At 44.9% G+C, this 24,349-nt stretch overlaps 1 protein-coding gene across 2 annotated transcripts; it reads left to right on the forward strand.

Annotated features, from left to right (window-relative positions):
• Nucleotides 1–1,160: 1,160 nt before the first annotated feature.
• Nucleotides 1,161–24,132, forward strand: LOC147463048 (putative CoA ligase CCL12). 2 transcript variants are annotated; one of them, XM_086486783.1, is made up of 14 exons: nucleotides 1,161–1,516; nucleotides 3,232–3,361; nucleotides 3,436–3,689; nucleotides 3,769–3,973; nucleotides 4,058–4,098; nucleotides 4,189–4,317; nucleotides 13,057–13,130; nucleotides 13,221–13,441; nucleotides 13,538–13,632; nucleotides 13,855–14,071; nucleotides 22,798–22,920; nucleotides 23,001–23,099; nucleotides 23,271–23,483; nucleotides 23,736–24,132. In XM_086486783.1, exons 1-14 carry the CDS (start codon nucleotides 1,242–1,244, stop codon nucleotides 23,847–23,849), a joined length of 2,190 nt encoding a protein of 729 aa, XP_086342909.1. In that variant the 5' UTR covers nucleotides 1,161–1,241; the 3' UTR covers nucleotides 23,850–24,132. The 2 variants fall into 2 exon arrangements, with proteins under 2 accessions (XP_086342909.1, XP_086342917.1); XM_086486791.1 differs by lacking the exon at nucleotides 23,736–24,132 and having other exon boundaries at nucleotides 23,195–23,332.
• The last annotated feature ends 217 nt before the right edge of the window (nucleotides 24,133–24,349 follow it).

The following is a 24,349-nucleotide window of genomic DNA, read 5'->3' on the forward strand; positions in this document are numbered from 1 at the left end:
GAGTGTGAGGTTTCTGTCGCCCTCGTCGGCTCTTGTGAACCTAGCCTATGTATGTATAATGAATAATATAATGCATATCTTTTTTTTATTTTCCTTTTCATTTTATTTTATTTTCAAACGATAATGAGCAATGTGCACCTTTCACCTTATTATTTAAGTGGGACCTTTTCTAATATATGAACCATTTGTGATTATGTATGTATAATGGATAATATAATTTACATTAAAATACAACAAAATTTTCATGTGATTGGAGGCACTTAATTAAACTTACTCTCCATAAATCTCTTCCCCTCCTTAACTTAGGAGGCCTTTCGTGCCTCTTCACCTTGTTCTCAAAAAGATATAAAAGAATATAGATTTCATCATCTATTTTCATATAGGGACAAGGAAGCCATAAACCACATAGAAAGACATTGTTAAAAGCCACTTCTCTAAGGCCCGTGTCACACTAGGGAGGCAACCATCACTGATGTGGCCTTAATTGGGTAGGAGCCTTGGAGGGTTGTCTCGTCAACACTGTCACACTAGGCGAACGAACAATCTGAACGAGAATGAAAAAGAAGCCAACTCTGAATTTTACAACCAATTAGCTGAGTGAAGTTGGCTCTGGGTGAGGGCTGGATGGGGGGAAGGGGTCCCCCATTGCATGGGCGCTACTGAGCTTGAAGAGGCAGCCACGCTAGAGAGAAAATTTGTGACCTCTGTCGCGTGTGACAGGAGAAGTTCACGGGGGCTCGTGTCGTTGGACTAGCTCCTTCTGAAGCGTGTCCATCCGGATGGGTCTAACACGAGCCTAAATATGTGGACGAAGTTCGAACTATAGCCATCTTCAAAGCACGTTGCTCACGTGTTTATAGTTTGCACTTTGAATATTGAAGCATATAAATTGTGTTTTATAGCTTGCACTTTGAAATCGTAGCACAGTTCATGTGAGCGCCCCCCCCCCCCCCCCCCGTCTAAGGTGCACGAGGTCTTTAATGACCCTCGTGCGGGGATCAACCGAGGGGGTTGAAGGGGGGGAATCTCGAGGATGATGGACGACAACCAAAACTTCAACGTCAAATGCACGGAATGAGATTTGAACCCAAGCGGCTTCCACATGCTTCAATACCCGTGTTACTTACTTACCCCCCCCCCCCCCCCCCCCCCCCCCCCCCCGGCGCCCCTAGACAAACCTTACTTTTAGACACTACACTTCTGCAATGAAGTGATTCCATTCCATTTGAAGCTTCGTCGACATGTCTGAGCTCGAACTCAAAGCTGCGCAAGACATCAATCTCGATGACCTTCTTCGGTGTGGTCTTCCTCCGCATGAGGCCCATGTCTTCTTCAAGAATTATCAACAAGCCATTGCAGAGACCGGTCAATGCGCACCTGCCATGTGGCGCCTCGTCTCCAAAGAGCTTCTGCACCCCAAGCATCCGCACGCGCTCCATCGATTTATGTACAACTCCATCTACAAGGATTGGGATCATGAGAGGAAGGGTCCTCCTCCAGCTTGGTTTCCCACCCAGTAAGCACAACGTTATTGAATCAATACCTTTATGTGAATCTGCTCAAATAACTTGTATTGTATGAATTTTGAGCATTTGAGTAATCTCTTGGCGGCAAAGGGTTTTTTGATGTGTGACTTTGGTAGATGAAAAAGGTAGAAGGCAATTTGCCTATCAGTATCAGTAATTGATCATAAAGGAGATGCAATTAGTACCTGGGAATTTTTTCTAAAAGACAACATGAGGAATTCGTGCAGCATGCGACTTTGGCCAATGAGAAAGGTGGAAAAAAATTTGCCTATCAGTAATGCTTCCAGAGGAGAGACAAAGTCGCACACGTGCAATTTTTAGCTATCTAAAACAAGCCTTAGTGAAGAAGATTGATAGTGAAAAGGTTTCGTACTTATTGTAACTGTTTGTGGAAGAGACAAGAGTACTGCACACCACGTACCACATGACTTACTTGTTGACTTCCTCAAACAAGCCTTAGTGAAGAAGTTGGATGGACATACATGTGACTTTTGCATCGCAAACAAGCCTTAGTGAAGAAGTTGGATGGACATACATGTGACTTTTGCATCGCAAACATTGAAATCTTCTTTGGTCTTTTAGTTATATGAGTGTGTGGCCCGTCCAATGGATGAGAGGGAGGGAGCTCCCTGAGAGAGAGAGAGAGAGAGAGAGAGAGAGAGAGAGAGAGAGAGAGAGAGAGAGAGAGGTGGGGGGGGGGAGAGGGTCCCTTTTCTTGGCACCCAATCCACTCTCGACTCTCATGCCAAGGCCTCCTCCTTCTCTTTCTTTCTTTGCTTTGGCCTACACTCCCCCCTCCAATCCCTCTCCTTATGCCATGTGGTAGGGGCCTCCAAGGTGCATTAGATATAGTTGAGAAGTTGAGATTTAAGAGCATCATATGGGTCTTTTTCATTTTTTTGTTTTAAAGTGCTAACGTGATCCTTCACCTTGTTCTTGTGTAATGCATTCTATCACCTCCCTGGTGGTGCAACAATGAGGATCAACTCAGCGCAAGCACCTTGCCGACCGAGCTATCGTATGATTGTTGCCATGCCATACTTTCAGCAAGTTTACATGAGTGTGCAAGGATTCTAACAACCAAGATAACTGTAAAGCACGGAGAATGGAATTTGTGGATGCACGAGTTAGTCATTTGTCATTCATATTCTTTATTTTTCTTTCCTGATCCTTTTTTGCCGTTTTTTGTTTTTGGAGGGGGGGCGGGGCGGAGGGGTCTTACCTCTTTATCACTTCTTTGTCACTGGAGTATCACAGAGTTTCCCTCCTGGATGGTTCATTGCCTACATGGTTGCTTGTTAATCCTTCCTACTTTGAGATTGTTTGTTGCATTCAGAAAGTTGTAGCCTATCATATTTGGCTGAAACTTTTGTACAGCACTCTCATAATCTCATTGCCAACCATTGGGTGTGCATCGAGCACTCTTTTAAATCGTAATTATTAGCAATGCAAACATACCACTGCACAATTATATTCGGAGCAAAAGGCTAATTGTGCATCAAAGGACCAATTAAGCTTTGCACATCCTGCATGTTAGGTGCAGGGAGTTAAAATCTGTCAAAAAACTTTTAAGATAGTTGTGGTCGATGTCAACATGCAAAGGAAACATGTATAAGGATGGACTAGTTTTGGTAGAAAGAGTCAAATAATGCTTACTTATACAAAAAGCTTATTTATCAAATCTTGTGGTTTCGGAATGAAACAGGGAATTAGCACAACAAACCAATCTAGGAAGACTTATGGAGACTCATGGGAAGAAGCTTCTCGGTTCCTCCTACTACAGTCCTATCGAGAGCTACTCAGCATTTCAAAAATTTTCAGCAGATCAACCGGAGGTGGGTTTGCAACTTGTTTTGTGTCCATTTAATACTTCTATTGAGGTACAAATCCAAGATAATGTTTTGTGCAGATTTATTGGCCCCTTGTAATGGATGAGCTTAGTATTCACTTCCATGCTCCACCCAGCCGCATATTTACGGTTCCAGATGCATCACATCCAAATGGAACATGGCTTCAAGGAGCCATCTTGAATGCTGCAGAGTCTTGTGTCTCAATAAAACCAAGTATAGGAAAGTTAGATGTCAACAAAGCAATCATTTGGAGGGATGAAGGTCATACGTTGCTGCACGCCATGACTTATGCTGAGCTTCGTGCATCTGTCAAGTAAGCTGATCCACCAGTCTCGCTCATAAAGTCCTTCTCTGCTTGCTATTTGTTCTTATTGAAGCTATGTCCATATCAGCCAGGTTGCGAATGCTCTCGATCTCCTAGGTTTTGGGAAGGGAGATGTCCTTGCCATAGACATGCCTATGAACACCAACAGCATCATCATATATTTGGCCATCATATTAGCAGGCTATGTTGTTGCTTCTATTGCCGACAGCTTCTTGTCTCAAGAGATAGCAACACGTCTGAGAATATCAAAGGCAAAAGCTATTTTCACACAGGTATCTATGTGGTTATGTTTGCTTAGTTTTTCCATGATTGGGTGGTCTATTTATGGTATTGTGGTCTGAGGGTTTGTTTTTCAGGATGTCATCGTGAGAGGGGGGAAAGCACTGCCCCTTTACTGGTGTGATAGGACTTTGGTTTTTCTGTGAGGTATACCATGCAGACTTTTTAATAAGCTGATCTGTTTATTTACATCGCTCTTCATGTCCAGCCGAGTCTTAGAAGCAAAGTCTCCAATGGTCATTGTGCTACCAGCCAACCGACACAATCTTCAGGTGATTCTACGGAATGGAGATATCTCATGGGATAAGTTTTTAGCTTCTACAAACCATATGAGCAGGTGAATATTTCTTGAACAACTGTCTACTTTTCTGCTTTCTTTTCTTGCTTCATGCATTGCCAGCTGCAGCTGCCGAGGTTGCTCCACTTTTTTTAAGAGCATCTTGAAAATCAGTAGCTTGTCATGCTTTGTGAACCGTGGTCCTTTATAGTGATCGGTGACATAAAAGCAGGTGCATATTTAGGGCCTGCTCTGATGCAGAAAGAAATCTTGTAGGTATTTTAACTTCAATGTCTGTCTTGAAAGTTGAGGCTTACAACGAAAATCACAAGGAAGAGGTGTCGAGAAATAGACCCTGTGGATTCTCTCCAAAAGCAGATTGGCTTCTAGCCCACCTTGTCAAGGCCTTTGGGCTTAACACGGTCGTGAATTCAAGTCCTTCTAAACTCTCTCAAGACTTAAGGGTCCCTTACGCTCGCTTGGGTGTTTCGGTTGCCATGGACTCGTGTCGTAAAGGGTGGATATGAAGATGACCAGGTCTAGTTTTCCAATAATCCTTCATATCATAGGGAGAGAGAACTAGTTTGCCTTGATTGGTTGTGGTTTGCCAAAAGAGATTCGAGACTATTGTCTGAACCAAAAGTCTGACTTCATTCAGAGACTCATGGGACATGATAAGCAACAATTTGGAACGCATGCCGGCTTATTAACTTATCGTATGGACAGCATAGCAACGACCTCAACAAGGCAAGAGTCTACCAGTGAAAAGAATGAATCAGGGGAACCGGATGACAACTAATCGCAAGATTCTGGAAAGAAAATCAGATGGTAGCAAATCCGAAGCTTCCAACGAACTAAGGGAACCAGATGCAAGTTCATCAGAGGATTCCGGAGAAAGGGGATAAGATGATAGTGCGTCTCAAGGTTTTGATGATTGAAATTGACCTGCCAATGGACAGGGGAAGCTAGCGATTGTACCCGCAGGTCCAGGACACAAGGAAAGAAAGGAAAAGGGAATCAGCTGGTAGATTAGAGAATTCCCCAGACCCAGGATAATATTTTTTGAAGCGGATCAGTATACGAGAGATTTGAACACTGCTTTTGCCAAGGTTCGCGATTCTCTTGAGAAGTCTCAAGCACGGCATAAGAAGGCAACTGATAGACATCGACACGACTTGAAGTTGAAGGTGTTAGATTTACACTACTTTGCTGCTTCACACAGGTCTAGCATAACAGAGGTTGTACCTTGTCCAGCCACCCACTTGAGCTGGGCGACCAAACTACCTGTTCGGTGATTCCCTAGCTTCGCCGAAGCTCCTGGACTGTAGGCATCAAAACTGGCCAAAACCCTAAACGTGCAAAAAAACTAAAAGCAAGCTTTAATTCTATGTTTTGCGCTCCAATTCGTGCGCCGATCATTTCTGTGGGTCTTGAGCTCCCGCACCTGTAGGGTCACTCGCCTTATGAATTAGACGAGATTAGGTTGTAATTTTCTGTTTCGCATCATTTTGAGGGGAGCAAACACGTCTACGCGTGTGCCGGAAGCTCTCTCACGCAATGGGACAATTTCCCTATAAAATGGATGAGTTTTCACACGAGAAAATTCTCCGCTTTCGCAATCCTTCGCGATGGAACTGTGCGTATCTGTAGGGGACTAGCAATTAGCTAATCCGGTTCCTGTACAAAAGGCTCTTGCCTTGGCAAACGTGCATAAAACCCCCAAAACTGTATATGGTTATTTGAGAAGCCCAACTAGAGGGGCATTACCATATGTGCAAAGGGGGGAGAGAGATGCACGAGAGCAAATTATCGCGCTACATGACACAAGGGAGAAGGCAAGCTTTCCATTAAAGCTGTGATCACTTGCATCCACTACTCACACATACACTGTGGAGAAAAAACTCAAAAATCAGCTTGCAACCTCAATTTTGGGCACCCCCAGTTGGAATAAGCTTTCTGGAAGTTGAGTTCTCTCATATTGCCATGTGTCTAGTTTGCTTCTTTTGGTGTAATTCCTAGTACCCACCAACTTATAAAGCCCTGCCAAGGGGCCTTAATGACTTTAACTAAGCCTAGCCACTTCTTTACTAGTCGGATTCTAGTGCCGATTGGCCCAACCCTCTCGTGGTTGCCTGGCCTTGACTCTTGCGGGTGAAACTCTCGGTCAACGGCCGTTTCATTGGCCATGCAATGTCCGGGGATTTGTGATTTCAACAAGAAGGTCCCATAAACCTAGGATTCTGCACCAACCAAGAAAACACATTCACAACAACCACTGTCCTGAAGGCATCCTCGTCTAGTTGCCCAGTCATAATCCCTTAAACTTGTGGAGCATTCACATCAACAAAAGGTACAGACAGTGGTGGCCGTGAACTCTTGCCAACCTCGAACACTGGAGGTACAACCTGTCTGTACTGCGAAGAGGAACCCTCTTCCTTCGCGTCATTTGTCTTGTCAACCCTAGTGTGATTCCAAGCTCCGGTGCTTTGTGTCTTCGCCGAAAACCAACCAAGGCTCACTCTTTAAGGAAAAAGTGTTTTTGTCCCGGCAACGGAACCATGAAACCGGCCCATAGGGCGGTAGACTTTAGTTTTCACCCAATCTTTACTCTAATAGACTTTACTTGAACTTTACGACACAAAGGAACTTCACAAATAAACATGTGATTGGAATTCAACACTTTAGACAAACTACGGCTTGGTAGCTAGAGCGCTTCCAAGGCAAGAGCCTTCTGTACAGGAACGGTTTTCTCGCATGAAAACTCGTCCGTTTCAAAGGGGATTTGACAATTTGTCTCATTGCATTCGGGAGCACCTGAGACACGCGTAGACGTGTTCGCTTTGCCCAAAACGATCCATAACAGAAAATTACAGCCTGCTGCGTTTTTCTGCAGGTTTAGGGTTTCACACCTAAACTGCGGGACATCGCTAGGGGAGCCTCGGGAAAGCATTGGGATGCTTAAACAGGGCTTTGGGCTCCTGACAGTGACAAAACAGGGAATTACAGCACGCTGAAAATTAAACTGCAGCTCACTGGAAAGCTTCCAAATCTCAAGGAAAAGTGTCCTTGACGTGTACTTTTGACATGCAGAGGTTTTTGTGCCGTTATGTTGACGGAATTGGGTCAAAAATCTGCAATTACAGCCATGGACAGGTTTGGACAGCTTGGTGAGAGTTAGGTAAAAGTGTGCGGATCCTCTATTTGAAATAATAATAAAGAAATACCGAAAGGGGCACCAGTCTTTGGGGCCTACATGGTGTCTTTGTCTACTTGGTAGCATTCTAGTTGCTAGGCCGTGGTTTGTTTGAAGTGTTAATTCCAGTCACAGGCTTATTCGTGAAGTTCCTTTGTGTCATATAGTTAACATTGTAAAGATCGGGTGAAAGCTAAATTCTACCGCCCTACGGGCTGGTGTTACCAGAGCTAGCGCCAAAAGCTGCCAGTGCAATTTGTGGCGGAAAATGCAGAAATCCGTACGTTGTACCACGTCAACATCAGTCTGTAAATGGCGGATCCATCCGTACAGCGCTGCCACGTCAGCAAGTCTATTACTTGAACTCGGTACAATGCCGGTATTTACACTCTGCACCTTCACCCGGAAGAGTTTGCTAGAGAATGAGCCCTCTGCACATGTTTAAAGGCCCTTTGGCCTTGAAAAGCACTTACGTGAAAAGCAGTCAAACTCAAGGAAAGGTCCAAAAGCGTGAGCCCAAAAAGCTGCTAGCCCGTTTTGTAGAAATCCGTACAGCTTGCCACATCATCAGTGTAAAACTCGAGCGTCCATACAGCTGCCACGTCATCAACAAATTTACAAGGAATTGAGTGTGAGTCGTCTTGCTTTATTTTAATGCCTTTATGTCACTTGGGCCCCATCAGACGGGGTCCCATAAGTTGGTGGGAACTCTTCTTTCAAAATAGGCCACTCGACAAGACTTGTAAGTTGGTAAAACTTCTTCTGCTGCTTCTGCTTCTCCACTTAGGGTTTAGGCTCCTCGGCCAGGATCTACAAGTTAGCTCCATTCTGCAGTGGCTTGACTTGTCAGTAGTTTGTGACATCCCCCCTTCTTGAAAAAAAGTAATCGTCTGCGATTAGCATATATCTGCAAAACAACTCAAGTTAGCTCAAAAATTCCGAGGGTTATTCTGAGGGACATTTTGAGGGACAATTAGTTTTCTCAATCCAGATCGGAGCTCTTGATATCTTGGGTCGTTGATTTCCCAGAAGTGTCTCATTCAATAAGGAGTCTCATTCCAGATCGGAACTCTTGATATCCTGCATGGACTTCCCAAAAGTATCTCATCCAATAAGGAATATCCAGTGGTTGGCACCGGAATGCAACACAAATGCTCACATATGCATGTTACAAGACATAGAAACATAAAGCCGCCGATTGACACTCCCCCCGCAGATAACCATCTTGGTCCGGGCCATGGGATATAGAGGCCTTTTACAACCAAACGCCCCCCGACAGCAACCTGCGTCGTTTGGAGGTGCTGAGAGTAACCATTGCTCAAACTTGTGACGGCCCGGGGTTGGGCGCGTCATGTGGAGGTGCGTGGTGGGCGCGTTTGCCTTCAAAAAGCCCGGCTCGGGTCGCGTTGCGTTTCGTGGTTCCGCGGCCGTGGTGTGTTCCGAGGGTCTCGCGTTCCGGGTCCCTAGCCCCACGTAGCCTCAAGCTCCCCCGCACTCAAGGAGGGTCATAGCGTGCCTTGGGGAACCTTGCGTGGAGCCCCCACGGTGCACGAGTGCGTGGAGTGAGGCTAGCGTGTCTAGGTGGGGGGTCCCCTCCCGTGGCCGTTTCCGGGAGGCTCATATCCCTTATATACACCCCCGGTTGAAGAAAGTTCGACGTCCTCGTCGAACAAAGGGAGAAAAGAGAGCTTGGCTATGCATGGGCCAAAGGTCTAAGGGGTGCATATAGTGCAAAGTGCGTGAAAACTGTACCCGAAATGCAAGTAGATAGCATGCTTTGTTTTTGGAATTTTTGGAATAAAGTGTGTGTATTTTTGTGGGTTTTGGTAGAAGGCTGAAAAAGATATGCTTTGAATACCCAAGTAGAATTCCCCATACTTGAGCATTCCCCAAAAGGTAACCTGAGGTGCGCGGAGCCACCTGCTGCGTTGGCCCGCGCGGAGACTTCTTTGAAAGCCGAATTTGAAGTAAAGTCCATCGCAATGCAGCCCTTGCGAAGTTGCAAGGAAACTTACCGTCATTTTGACGCGCGTTGTAGACTTAGGCTGACACCAGCTTTGGTTTCCAATCGCTGAATCTTGAATCGGGTAAGGTTACTTGGTTAGATTCAGTCTTTAGGTTGAAGTAGCTTTGGTCGTCATGACACCATGAAGGCTTTGGCTGAATCTTCAATCGTCAAACTGATCCCAGTTGGTCCCTGTGTGGACTTCATTTGGAGGGCTAGCTCGGTGCCCCTTTGGTCTCTTGTAGACTTGAATGGGTTTTCAGCTCAGCATGTCGTGGTATGAGTGGCGGGTCGTAGGTTTGCCCGTAGCCTCCCCCCTTCTGGGTTTGGCGAATTGAGTGGCGGGTCGTAGGTTTGCCCGTAGCCTCCCCCCTCCTGGGTTTGGCGAACTGAGTGGCGGGTCGCAGGTTTGCCCGTAGCCTCCCCCCTCCTGGGTTTGGCGAACTGAGTGGCGGGTCGTAGGTTTGCCCGTAGCCTCCCCCCTCCTGGGTTTGGCGAAGTGAGTGACGGGTCGTAGGTTTGCCCGTGGCCTCCCCCCTCCTGGGTTTGGCGAAGTGAGTGGTGGGTCGTAGGTTTGCCCGTAGCCTCCCCCCTCCTGGGTTTGGCGAAGTGAGTGGCGGGTCGTAGGTTTGCCCGTAGCCTCCCCCCTCTTGGTTTTGGCGAACTGAGTGGCGGGTCGCAGGTTTGCCCGTAGCCTCCCCCCTCCTGGGTTTGGCGAACTGAGTGGCGGGTCGTAGGTTTGCCCGTAGCCTCCCCCCTCCTGGGTTTGGCGAAGTGAGTGACGGGTCGTAGGTTTGCCCGTGGCCTCCCCCCTCCTGGGTTTGGCGAAGTGAGTGGTGGGTCGTAGGTTTGCCCGTAGCCTCCCCCCTCCTGGGTTTGGCGAAGTGAGTGGTGGGTCGTAGGTTTGCCCGTGGCCTCCCCCCTCCTGGGTTTGGCGAACTTAGTGGCGGCTCTGATACCAAGTGTGACGGCCCCGGGGTTGGGCGCGTCACGGGAAAGGGGCTCTGATACCAAGTGTGACGGCCCGGGGGTTGGGTGCGTCACGGGAAAGGGGCTCTGATACCAAGTGTGACGGCTCGGGGTTGGGCGCGTCATGTGGAGGTGCGTGGTGGGCGCGTTTGCCTTCAAAAAGCCAGGCTCGGGTCGGGGCCGGCTCAGGTCGCGTTGCGTTTGCCTTCAAGAAGCCCGGCTCGGGTCGGGGCCGGCTCGGGTCGCGTTGCGTTTCGTGGGTCCGCGGCCGTGGTGTGTTCCAAGGGTCTCGCGTTCCGGGTCCCTAGCCCCACGTAGCCTCAAGCTCCCCCGCACTCAAGGAGGGTCATAGCGTGCCCTGGGGAACCTTGCGTGGAGCCCCCATGGTGCACGAGTGCGTGGAGTGGGGCTAACGTGTCTAGGTGGGGGGTCCCCTCCCGTGGCCGTTTCCGGGAGGCTCATACCCCTTATAAAACTTCTTAATACTCCCCCCGTAAATAACCATCCAGGTCCGGACCATGAGTAACAACAACAATACTCCCCCCCTAAATAACCACAAGGGTCTGTGCCATGAGTAAAAGCATCACTTTTCAAACATTCAATACTCCCCCAGCAAATAACCATCCAAGTCCAGGCCATGAGTAACAACAACAATACTCCCCCCTTAAATAACCACAAGGGTCCGGGCCATGAGTAAAAACAAGCATTATCAAGCATCATTACCCGAGGGTAAAATCACCAATCACTGAAATGAGTATTAAAACCAGAGTCAAACAATTCTGATCGGCACGAATACATTTAAAATAGATACCATCCATTTCAAATAAATTCCAAACAGGACTATCAAACAAGTTCTCAAACAGAACTCAAACTTGACAAGCAATTTCAACATCAATCGAGCTCGAAATGACGACTGGCTTTCCATCCTGAAAATTGCACCAAAATTTGGGTTAGATTTCTTCCATAAGGTTGTAGCCGACTGCACCATGGTTCATAAGCTCTTGGACAGATAGTGTTCTTGTAGCGGTGATGGTAGTCTCATGACATAGCAATCACACTAGACCTCGAAGGTTTTTAGCTCGGGAAGAGACACCCAACGAGAGATGTCGAGAAATTTCAAGTTGTAATCTGCAAGGGTTTCCGTGGCAAAGCATTTCAGGATACCCCACTCTGCAAGAAGCTGCCAAAAACCAGGCAAAAATTTTCTCGAAAGCTTGCAAGTCCTTGGAGTGTGCGGCTTGGTAGCTATAGACATCCACCATTGCATGGCACTACCTTTGAGAAAAACAGCGGCTTGAAAAATCTTTGATCCTTCTGTTGCAAGTGATCTTTATGGCTTCTGCCCTGTCAGACAGAGCGATGAAGACGAGAGTGCGCTCAATGCGCGATGAAGTAAGGGTTAGAGTGGCTAATAAGTCCGGCGTAAAATAAAACACCAATGAAAGGTTGTAACGAAGGGGCAGCCTGTGTGAAATGTCAGCAAATCAGCGATTTCAGGCCAGCGCTTTGCACAAGGCATGTCTCTTGGCAAACATCGGCGAAGGGGTGGTCTGCTGGGTGAGTGCCCTTTCACATCAAAGGGTGTGAGCACAGAGGGGCGTAAAGGTGCAACATGATGAAAGGGTGCACGAGGTTCTCCGGGTACGCCACGCACACACATCACTGGTCAAATATAATTATTTAGGTAATAACAAATACCAATGTTACCTCATACCGTCGTGAGAAAAATTGCATTCCATCTTTCTTCTGCTGCCATTCAAGATGCGAGGTAGAGGGTTCCGGGTGGGTAGAGTACCAGCGAGGCTAAGTGAATACCAAGTCCAGAGGCCCGGAATTTTTTTTGCTTTGATACCACTGTGAAGAATACACTTGCTATATGTGTTTATTCGTGACTGTACTTAAATAAAAACTGAACTAGAACTAGAGACAAGAGACTCAAGAGATTGAATGTGTGTTGATTGATTGATTGAATCTGCTACGATAGGTTCTTTATATAGGAATTGAAAGGACACAAGTGAAAAGACATGACCATTGGTCAAGAGACACAACTTTAGACCAAGGGTTGTGTCCTTTCGATGTAGAGTCATGTTTCGCAGCCATTCGCTGAAGAGGCATGTCCACTCGCCGAACAGGTGTGACCTTTGAGCGAAGAGAGGCATCCTTTGGAGAATCGGGGGTCTCGAATCTGGTGCGTCATGTCTGCATATGAAACGAGCAAGAGAGGTGTTACTAGCTTCAAGAATACGTCACAATTGTGGCAGAAGCTCTCTACGTCGGGCTGCGATATGAAGGTGCTCTTTGTTCCTACTCTTAGCTTAGCGGTGCTTTTTGTTTCACCTTTAACTTCTGTAAAAAATTAGCCACTTTTGTGGCTTTTGTGTAAAAATAATTCAGCAGATATATAGATGTCTAAACAAAAAACCCTCTCAGGAAAATACGCCCAACACATAGTATGAGTTGATAAAAAATGTCGAGAAAAGTGACTTTATTCCATCTAGGTAATCTGTGACAAAGGAGCGGAGTGTTGAAAAGCTGACAAACTGCTGAAAATTTCAGGAAAAATACAGCAAGAGAAAACCTTATTTAATTTTGCTCATTTGCATCTTCAGTCAGTATCTTTCTCTTTTGACAGACCATTGGATTACCGGGCTGTTCAACGGCCAATAGAGGCACATACGAACATTCTATTCTCTTCAGGCACCTCAGGTAGTTTGATCTGCTGGATTCCTAACTCAAGAGCTCTGTTATTCTATATTGCCCCAGTTTTATTTTGAAGCCATTTGGTGCATTTGACAGGGGAACCAAAAGCTGTGCCTTATTCTCACTTGCAGCCTATAAGACTTGGTGCTGAAGCATGGGCACATCTAGATGTAAGGGCTGGAGATGTATTTATATGGCCAACAAATCTTGGATGGATGGTCGGACCAATGTTAGTGTATGCATGCTTGTTGAGTGGAGCAACTATGGGTATTTTTAATGGCTCACCTCTTGGCAGAGGGTTCGGTGAATTTGTACAGGTCGGGATTGTTGCTCAGTAGGCTGCATTGTGTAATTATAAATCATTCATCTTGGAGAAGTAGAAAGATCCTCTGATTGGTTTTTTTCGTGTGTAGGATTCTGGTGCTACAATTGTAGGTACAGTTCCATCGATTGTTAAGACTTGGAGAAAAAGCAGCTGCATTGATGGTCTTGATTGGTCAAAAATCAGGTGACAACTCTTTTACAAAAGCTGCTGTTGGGGTCACTGCAAAATCAATCCTAGATGATACTGAGGTCATATTAAGGGGCTTGAGCTGCACAAAGGTCCTTTATTGGTCTTGTTTCCTAGAAGAAGAGTTTTCATGTATGTTAGGCACATTCAATCTCTGAATAAATGGCGAGACAAACCCCATCATGTCCTCTTGACGCAATCATGAATTTCTTGTGCCAGGTTGATGTGCTCTACTGGTGAGGCATCCAATGTGGACGATGACTTGTGGCTTAGTGCAAGGGCATTCTACAAGCCAGTACTGGAGGCTTGTGGTGGTACCGAGCTGGCGGCAGCGTTTCTTCATGGTTGCTTGTTACAGCCACAAGCTCTGGCAACCATGAGCACCCCGAGTATGACCACCACTGCTGTCATCTTAGATGAGCAACAAGTGCCCTATGTAAGTCAAAGCATCAAGATAGCATCAACGCAACCGATTTTTTTCATTATTTTCAGCGAAGTCACGTAGAGACATGGTGGGCTACTGTTCGTTCCTAATCTAATGATACAAATTATAACACAATTTTGACAAAATGTAAGCAACAATGATGAGAATTGAGCATAGAGGAACCAAACACATAATCTTTATTTAGTATTATTGAAAACTGGTTACATATACAGCTCTTAAATAGACTTTGAATTGTTACCTGATTGTGAGAAAGGTTCATAGATCAATGGTAGGACCTGAAAAGAAAGAAAGAAAGAAAGAAATATTGATGTCTCTTAAAGGCCAAAATGGTCCATGAGATCAGTGTGAACTTTACCCTTGGCAGTTCTCTAATTCTATCTCATTGATAGACAGTCTCATGCTTGGGAGGAGCTCCTTTATTTCCAGCAGGAGCGATCTGAGTTCGTGCATCATGCCTCGGTGGTGACAGGATTGCCAAAGCTGATCTCATGAAGAATGATCTCGTTCAGGTTTTGGAGAGAGGCTTCCAGTCAGTACTCTTCGGGCTTTTATGCAACTCATTTGAATGTTGGGCATTGAACTGGATACAGTCTTATCCATTGCCTAGATTATTCCTTGTTTACAAAGGAACCTCTCACTGTGGGCATAGCTCATGCGAAGGAGGAGATCGGGTCCTTTGCTCATGGGTTGTCATATGAGTTGAGCTCTATTGGCTCCTTTGATGCATGATGCATTGGTTGTAATTGATGCAACATCTTGCCTAGGAGACGATGGCCTTACTTGCTAGTTCATTGTGGATTAGCGATGATTAGGGGAAATAAGAACAAGGATACCTCTGTAGCCAAGTTTCCCAAGAGGTCTCAAGAGTCAGCACGTCAACTTAGCACCACAAAGTACACTAAAAAAACTTCGAATAACCCTCACCACAAAAGTTTTTGGTCCCTTGGGAATTTACAAGTGCATACCCACCCAAAAGACCACCACAATAGCTAGGAATACCTATCCTTGGCAAGGAATTACGGCTCACGCTAGCCAATGCACTTGAGGGAAAATCTTCCTCACCCACAATTCAACATATAAATACCACAAGAACCATAAGATATCCCTCAATTTGCATACATATACCCAAAATACCTGCTGCACACAATTGCCCTGAAGCTGCCATACAATCAGCACTGTAGGAGAAAGACTCTATCTGGAATAGCACAACTCAAATTGGGCCTTTCAAACCTCTGCAATCTCTATATCAAAAGTGCTGAATATCACAAAATTCAACACCATGCACATCTATGTGCAAAATCCAGTTCAACAGGGAGGTGCCCCGGCAACGCGACATGTAGAGGAGGCAAGCTATGTGCAAAAACACAGCTGAAAGAGAAGGGGAGTGTCCCAACGACCCAAACCTGAAAGAACCTGCAAATTTCTGATAATAAGCCACTGCCCTCCTTGCTTGAGTTGAGAACTCATTTATATACAAGTGCCCAACACAAAACTTGCAACTGAAAATGCTAAAGCTAGTCGACTAGCTTGCATAGTTTGGATGACTTGCCTTGTAATACCACTTCAAGCATTATGTATGCTGCACATAGAGCACAATAGAAGATTGAAGTTGAAATAGAGGGCTTGCTATAGGTAATCCATCAGGGGGATGCATTGCATACTCCCTTGTTGCAGGGGTTGCAGTGTTGTTTTGATTCTGGAAAAATGCCTTCCTCGCTTACACCTAGGCACATTCAAGTGGAACGGGTTACCTCGAGGGGACGTTGGATTGATGCGGTCTCTTTCCAGATGGATTCGTGGTATCTCAACGCTATATAGGTTTGATAGTAGTGCAGTCCTAGTTGGGGGTTTGTTGGGTGCCCTTTTCTGTCGTCGTGCTTTGTTTGACAAGGCTGCCCCTCTGCTCCTCTCTTCTTGTTTAGGCCATATCTTCTTACTTGTGTGGCTGTCTTCTAAAAGGTCGTCACTTGAGGATCATGTTTGCCAAAGAAGCCGTTGGGTCCAATAAGACCTAGCTACTCAAGAAAACTCCCTGAGATGAAGTCCGTCATTCCTTTGCATATACCAAGATCAAACCTGTAGGTACAATCCAATACAATATGCCAAACTCCATACAAACTCAGAAGAGCACATATACTCCCACTTTTGTAACTTGCTTCCTTATAATCTTCACCAAAACTGTTTTTTTTTACTTGTGCTGAAGAGAATATACCCACACAACTGTGTAATGAATATCAAATACACAACATATCACCAATACTCAAAGTGAGAGTAAAGGAACCGCCTAGGGACCTGCAACATGCCCACAAAGATTGAAATGGGCTGCCCCAAGGTTGGAGCTCTCCAAAGGTAAGTATGGGAGAGATCCCCAAATGTTGCTGATTGCGGAAGTAGGGACTAGATATCCCCACCAATTGCCAACAATGCATGCAAACCTGTCATCCATGGGATCTCGACAAATCTATTGTTTAACTTCAAGAATATCGCCCAAAAGAGATCGTGAACCTGTCCTACAAATGGTACTGGCAAGCTCAAGCAAAACCTCGTCGAACTGTTGTCATTGTCAGCTAAGCACTTGGCATCACATGCTCCCACCTCTAAACCTCATTATCTAAAGTCTGATGATCATCCCTCTTTGCCTGTCAAACCAACACATGCACTGGAACATGCATCCGATCGTTAAGGTGGAACTGAAACTTCCATTCTTGGATGGAAAAGAGAAATAAAAAGATATGCTTTGCTTCAAGGAAGAAAGAGAACCCCCTTTGTCATCCATAATCCACAACCTGGTACAAAGTGCATGTGAATCATCGACATGCTACCCATTGGATAGGTAGCTCCGTCGACAATTCCAAGAAAGACGTACATTTGCAAAAGGCACAACAAATTTGCGAATCCATCTTCTCAAAAAAAACATAGCTAGAAAACCTGCTCCAAAAGTGTTGAAGAAGACGCAGTCAAATAACATCTCTTAGTAGACAATCCCACAAATCAGAAAAGACTCATGATAAGGAATCTCTCTCTGTACTTCATTCTCTAAAGCATGAGAAGCATTTTTGGCATGATAGAGATTTAATTGTAAGGATCATCAAGTCCTCCAGTAGCTCTAGCCTGTACGAGTACACCTTTGAGTGATTGTCAAGCTAGATAGTTCAGTCTTGTGAGCGATTTGGTGGTTTGATTGATTATGCTCCTAGTAAAGCTAACCCAATTGCAGATACAATGAGTCACGCAGGACAAATCTTGGTTCTCGAGTCGAGGTCCACATGGCACAGTATCCATTCAGGAAGTATTTTCTATTCGCATGAAAAATCAGTATGCATTTTTCGAGTCCCTCATTCGTGACGGTCTTTGCATTTTCGTAACCGTCTGTGTGTTTTACCTTCTCATAGGAAAGCCTCATTGCACGATGCACACGATTCACTCACGGATGAGCACAAAAGCATGAAGACCTCTCTAGTTTGCATTCAAGAAATACCCAATGTTTCACCATTGTAAATTATGTCAATAAATTTTGCATGCTCATTTCTTGGTAAGACACAGTCATAGCAAAAGCCTTAGCACAATTGTCCATCAAGCATTAATATTCTCTTTATGGTTTGCCAGAGTCGATAGTTTTAGGTAGAAAAGTCAAGTTAGATCACATTTTTGGTATGTACTCGTTGAAAGGTTTGGCACCGTCACATTTTTCATCTGCATTTCATCCACAATCTTTGAGGAGGTATAGTCCTTTTCCAGTCATTCGAAAAGTAAAAGATGTGTCTATGAAATTGTGGTTGAAGTTGTTTCAGCGTTGCGTATTTGCAACTAGTAGTAGATGTAATAGTGTAATATAGTCACAATCGTGACATTCCCTCCCACTTAAAATGAGAGCCTTGCTTAAAGAAATGACTTCTGATGTTGATAGAACTTCGGAAAAGCATTGAATCTTCGAAAATTTTCAGTCTTTAAGTTATTTGAAACCTTTGTCTTGAACTTTTGCTTCTTGCGAAACCTTTTTGCTTTAACTACTGAATCCCATGTCATTGCATTATTCAAAGACTTTTTAGAGGAGTCTGGCTTAATCAGGTTGATTGCAACAAGAGATTGATCTTCAAATCCTTCATGCGATGTAAGATTTCTGGTTTAAAATCTTCCGATAACTGCGGAATATTTGGTGAAGAGGAAATCTTCTCAAGGCACTCTTCCAATGGGGTAACTTAAACTTTGTGCATCACTGGAGAGGATTTTGGATTGAGACTGTAATCATCTTCCAATAATGAATCCCAAAATTCTTCAGAATCATCTTCAGAAACTGTCACTTCATGACTTGCAATTGGCATATCATCATCCAACAAAGAATAAAAAAAAGCATAATCATCTTCTGACTCAGAATCTACAACTATGTCCTTATCTTTGTATGGGAATGAAGTATAACTTGGAAAAACTTCTTGCTCGAAATCATCTTTGTCTGCATGAATTGATTCATGAACTGTCACCAACGCAAATTGTACATAATCCATCCTTCTTTGAAGTCAAAGAAGCATTCCAGGTAGAACATCTATATAAGGGGAATCTTCCCCAACATCGTGTGTTGGGTATTCAAGCCCGGGTCCAATGTGTCAAGCTCGTGGTGGGAACTTCCTTTGTAGCATGGAGTCACACACCAGCTCCAGGTTCAGTTTGCATGGCAAGTTTCAGTTATATATATGTAGTAGCTTTTTTTAATCAAGCTATAGCGTTATTTTTCTTGTGACTCTCTCTCGTTCATCCTCTTCTTGCTGACAGCAGGTCGCCAAGACCTTTCGGCTCCATCCTCCATAGTCACTGTCTCCTACAACTGGTATTAGAGCACGCTATGGTGCTTGTGGAGAGTCCTAGGCATAGGGCGTTCTAAAACGCTACAGGAAACAAGGCATGGTAAAGGCGCTCTTGCATTAGAGGAAGAGCCTTGTTGAATATTGGAACGCAGATCTTGAGAAAAATCACGTCCTTTACCACGATCAAGTGGAGGAACATTTGAAGAAGATCTGCTTTAAGATTGTCGATCTTTAGAATAGAACCTTGAAGTTGAATAAGGCTCCGTTGCTTGCTGTCTGAATTGAGATTGTTGCTGCTGACTTCGGCTATAGCTTTCTCTGCGATCGCGCTGTGAAAAGCGAGCGTTGTTTGAAGATCTATCACCAAGGAAAAAGTTCCGTGTAGGGCGTTGATTATCGCCACCAAAGTGGTAGGGTTGTATTTGTGCACATCGTCCTTCACGGTTGGTTCAAGCCCGTCAATGAAACCGCGTATTTTATCAGAGGGGTTGAGATTCTCTATCTCCAGAGTTAGTCTCTGAAACTCTATGATGTACGCGGCCAAGGATCCTGTCTGGCTCAGGCGACGAAGAGAGGACCGGGCATGAAAATGTGCATTGGCAGGTTCGAATGCCTTGCGAACAGCACGCTGCAATTTGTCCCAAGAAGGTGTGTGTTTACCATCGGCAACCCGTCGTTGCCACCAAAGAAATGATGTGTCCTTGAGTAGAGAACTAGCAAGTGCAACTTTTTTACTCTCTACTAAGTCCGTGTTGGACAAGTAGACCTCCATTTTGAATAGCCATTGGTCCAATACGCACTTGTCGTGGCGACCATTATAAGGCTCAAGCAGTTTAACATCTAGTTTCTTCTTCTGTGCAACATTTAAAAGTTTATAAAGTAATTGAAGTTCACAATTGTCTACCTCATCAGTTGGATCTTGTTCATTTGGTTCGTCCACTGAAGCTTCGGAAGAAGGTGTGGAAGAAGTAGCATTAGTCGTCCGAGAAGCAGTAGGACAACTCCGAGAAGTGTTTTGCGTTTGCATTTGATCCAAACGAGTGTGAAGTGATGCGAGGCTTGTGGAAAGTGTGGCCATCTACTCCTTGATGAGAGCAAGGGCGTCCTCTGACTGACCTCCGTCTTGAGAATTCGGCATGGTTACGCTTCAAGGGACTCCTGCAGACTGATCGTCATGGGGCTTCACTTAAGGAATTTGGGGGATTTTATATGGGTGAAGTGCTTTCACATGAGAGGTTAATTTGTGTAACTTGGCCGGCCAAGGGGCCCATTAAATTGAAGGACATGCTGGCTTGCTGAAGCATTAAAAAAAAACAAGGGAAGAGTTATTGGGTGACAAAGGGGCATCAGCAAATCAGCCCAGCGTTTCCAAAATACCAGCGTTTCCAGAATTCAGCCCAACGCTTTCAGAATTCAGCCTAGCGCTTGTGTGGGGGTGCGAACCTCTGGGAAGGGGTGCGAACCTCTGGAGAGTTGGTGGTTGCCTGTTGGTTCAATACCTTATTACGCACAGGGACACCAACAAAAGGGTATATCCCAATGAAAGGGCACGCTATGGGGCACTAGCACAACGATCCCAAAATTCATTTCACAGCCATATTGCTATCTTTTATTTTTATAATTGGAGCAGAATAAATTTAAGTTACCTCACGCTCGTTTGAGCGTGTGTACCACCTTTCTTTTGCTTCCATGCAACTCCGGGAAGAGGATAGAGTGTAGCAACGAGGGTGAGAGGCTCGCAACCTTCGGATCCCGGGAAAAAAATTTGCTATGATACCACTGTGAGGATTAGTGGTGCTAATCCTATAATTAAGACTTAAAACTTCATACTTAATGTCACAAGACGGCACCATGTGCCAATAGAAAAGAACAGACTGAATAGACTTTAGTACCTCAATAACAACTGAACTGAAAGAGAGAGACGACACGTGACACGGAGTGGTGGTATTCCACCCCAGAGAGTATTGGCCCCAAACCTTGGCGCCCCTTTCGGTAGTTCTTTATATTGCATCAACACAGTACAAGCCGATACTCCAAACTCTACACCTTCTCCAGGAAGCATGCTAGAGAATGAGCCCTAACCTCATATTTAAAGGCCCTTGGCCTGAAAAACAGTTACAGTGAACACTGAAAAGCCTTTAAAACTCAAAAGCTTCTGGTCCAAAAGCAATGCCAAAAAGCTGTCAGCGTAATTTACAAAAATCCATACAGTTCTGCCACGTCAGCACTGCCACCGTGAAAAGCGGAAATCCGTACAGATCTGCCATGTCAGCAGTTAGCGGGATTTTTGAAAATCTACCACGTCATCAGTTCCTATGCTTCTTTCTGTGTGTGGATCCTGCTTTATTTTAATCCTTTATGTCACTTGGGGCCCCATCGGACGGGGTCCCCATAAGTTGGTGGGACTTCTTCTTCTTCTGCCACTTATTCTTTTTAGGGTTTAGGCCCCTCGGCCGACATTTGCAAGTTGGCTCCCTTCTTCAGGGATTTGACATGTCAGCAGTTTGTGACACTTAAGATCAAACTGAGACTCAAGGGACTGAATGTGTGTTTGATTGATTGAATGAATGCTTGAAAACTGAGTACAATAGGCTCCTTGTATAGGAGACGAAGAGACACAAATGAAAAGACATGTCTCATGGTGAAGAGACGTGACTTTAGACGTAAAGACACGTATGAAAAGACACGTCTCATGGTGAAGAGACGTGACTTTAGACGTAAAGACACATCCTTTTGGCGAAGAGATGCAACCGTAGAGCGAGGCGGTGCGACCAGTCGTCGAAGGAGTGTGGCTTTTGGTGAAGAGGCATGTCTCTTGAGCGAAGGGTCGTGACCATCCAAGCGTAGGGGTCCTCCTTGTCATCGCACTTTGCGTATCTGCAACTAGGAGTAGATGTAATACTGTAACATAGTCACAATTGTGACACCAAGCACCTACAACAAGATCCCATCAGCATCTTAGCAGTTAGGACCATTGTATTAGCATTTGTGCAATCTGAAGCAAATACCTTTCTAGCGATAGAGAGGGGTTTGGGACCCCATCTGGTGTTAATCTCCTTTCTCTCTCTCTTTTCACTCACAGAACCTTCATTCATAGTATCATTCTCACTTCGGCCCTTGAAGGGGGGTTTGGGACCCCATGTGGTGTTAGTCTCCTTTCTCTCTCTCTCTCTCTTTCCACTCACAGAATCTTCATTCATAGTATCATTCTCACTTCTCTCTCTACTTTGCACAGCTCTCATAAAGTAAAAGGAACCTTTAGTATGCACTGAGCACTCATCGTGAGCATGCACCATCAATCACTTCCGCCACACATTACAGTTAAAGAACTCGACTGTGGATCCGCCGTCCTTGAAATTTTTTGGTTGAGGAAGAGTAGGCACCGTTGGTGGTGGATAATATGGGTCACCATTGTTATTCCAATTGTGGAATACGGGAGGTGGCGGTGGTGGTGTGGGCAAAGGTGGTGCAAGTGGATTAGTAGTAGAGTCTCTTGGATGAGGGGTTGAAGCTCACTAAGTGTCCGGTCCAGAGGAGGTAACACCCGAGGCATATATGGAGGCTTTATGAAATTCAAGAACTGTTGAAAACTCTACAAATAAGGAAACTTTTGCCGAGGATGCCTTGAAAGCAGATCTTGCAACTCTTTGATGAGAAACTGTAAATATTCTTTCAAATCCAAAGCTTTGAGTTGTAAACTGATGTAGGACCGGATTTCTTGTCGAAAAAGCAAATTTCTGACACTCTTATACCACCGAAAGTGAGATGGCACCGCGTGCTAATGGAATAACACCTGGAGTAAATCTGCAAATACTTTAAGCACTTGAGCTGAAAGAAAACTTGAGAGAGAGAGAGAGAGAGAGAGAGAGAGAGAGAGAGAGAGAGAGAGAGAGAGAGAGGGATTTATTTTATGAGCAGTCTGATGATCAACCTTGCACTGGGGAGCTTACGTTGATGCCCATGCTTGGTTCATCTGAGTCTCTTTTGAATGCTGATAACAAAAAAATTTACTATGAGGGCATGCCAATGCACAAAGGGGTGGTATGTGGACATTTTTCTTGCTTTTGAGGTAAGCAATAGGACTGTAAAGTACCTAAGAAAGGGTGTTATGTTGTGTTCAGAGATTACGCAGACATGGAGACATGTTTGAGCGGACAGCCGGTGGGTTTTACAAGTCACATGGGCGAATTGATGACACAATGAACCTTGGTGGCATCAAGGTTTAGTTTGCTTTTTTCAATGTCTTATTTCTTTTATAGGTATATGTATGTTTTGTGCAAGTGTTTTGGCTCACAAGGCGTTTTTGGTTTAGTAGCTGCCAGTTATTTGTGTCTTTTGTATCTTCCAATTGGGCTCACCCTGATTGATGGTGCTTTTGGAGGCGCTCTCAGACAAGTTCAGTTGAGATTGAGCGGGTATGCAACAAAGCCAGTGAACACATCATAGAGACGGCTGCTGTTGCTGTTCCTCCAGATGGGGGTGGGCCAGATCAGCTTGTCGTGTTTGTGGTTCTCTCAGATTCTGCGGGCCCTCAGCTTACTGTTGAATATCTCAAAATGGCTTTCACTCAAGCTTTGCAAACTGGGCTAAATCCATACTTCAAGGTATTGAGCTGTGAAAACCCTTGTCTTGAAGATATGAAGTTCTTAGGCTTTTTGGCATTGTTTCTCAGGTGGTTGGGTATTTGGGTGCTTGCACCGCTTAAGAAGGGCTCTTTTGTAGATGGGGTTTTGTTTGCAATAGTAAATGCTTATAAAGGCTGTAAAGCATGTGGGATCTGTTTACGAGAGTATGTTGTGAGAAATATTTGTTGGTTCTAGCTTGCTAGACTAAAGTTGTCATTTTTGGTCTTGTAGGTGGGCTTAGTGATGGTTGTTGCAGAATTTCCTCGCACAGCTACGAACAAGGTGCTGAGGAGAGTCTTGAAATCCCAGGCCATGAATGCTCAGAAGTTACGAAGCAAACTTTGACAAAGTTGAAGATGATCTAAGGGGTATGCATGGCTATAGAAAACTTTAATGACTCCATTTGTCCAGCAGTATGTGTATGCCTGAATCTTGTCATCCTGCCTTCTGGAAATATATGTTCACCTCGCAACTTCTGGCTGCCCATTTTTCAAAGGCCAAACGTACACATGGCCCAAAGTTTATTCATGCAAATGATTGTTTACTTATGAGTGTCCTAAGGTTTTAGGAGTGGAGAATGTGTGGTCTTAGGTTCAATCCCCTCATAATGTGAGTGCCAGTACCAAGAGAGGTTTGATTCCTTGATTTGTCATCTCGGGTGTGGATGTTGGTTGTTGGCAACAAAGGAAGAAAGAAAGCTTTATCAATGTCTACTAGTGTCCAAAGTCGGTCTATGAGACAAATCGACGTACAATTGGTGGTGTCCTTCTAGTTCTATCTTTTGTGGTGCGTATGCCCTATCAACTACCTCAGTTTTGTGCTAGTTTTTCCTATTAACGCGTCTT

The sequence above is a fragment of the Adiantum capillus-veneris genome, chromosome 2 (assembly GCF_014529385.1).
Source record: "Adiantum capillus-veneris isolate H3 chromosome 2, ASM1452938v2, whole genome shotgun sequence".
NCBI classification, from domain to species: domain Eukaryota; kingdom Viridiplantae; phylum Streptophyta; class Polypodiopsida; order Polypodiales; family Pteridaceae; genus Adiantum; species Adiantum capillus-veneris.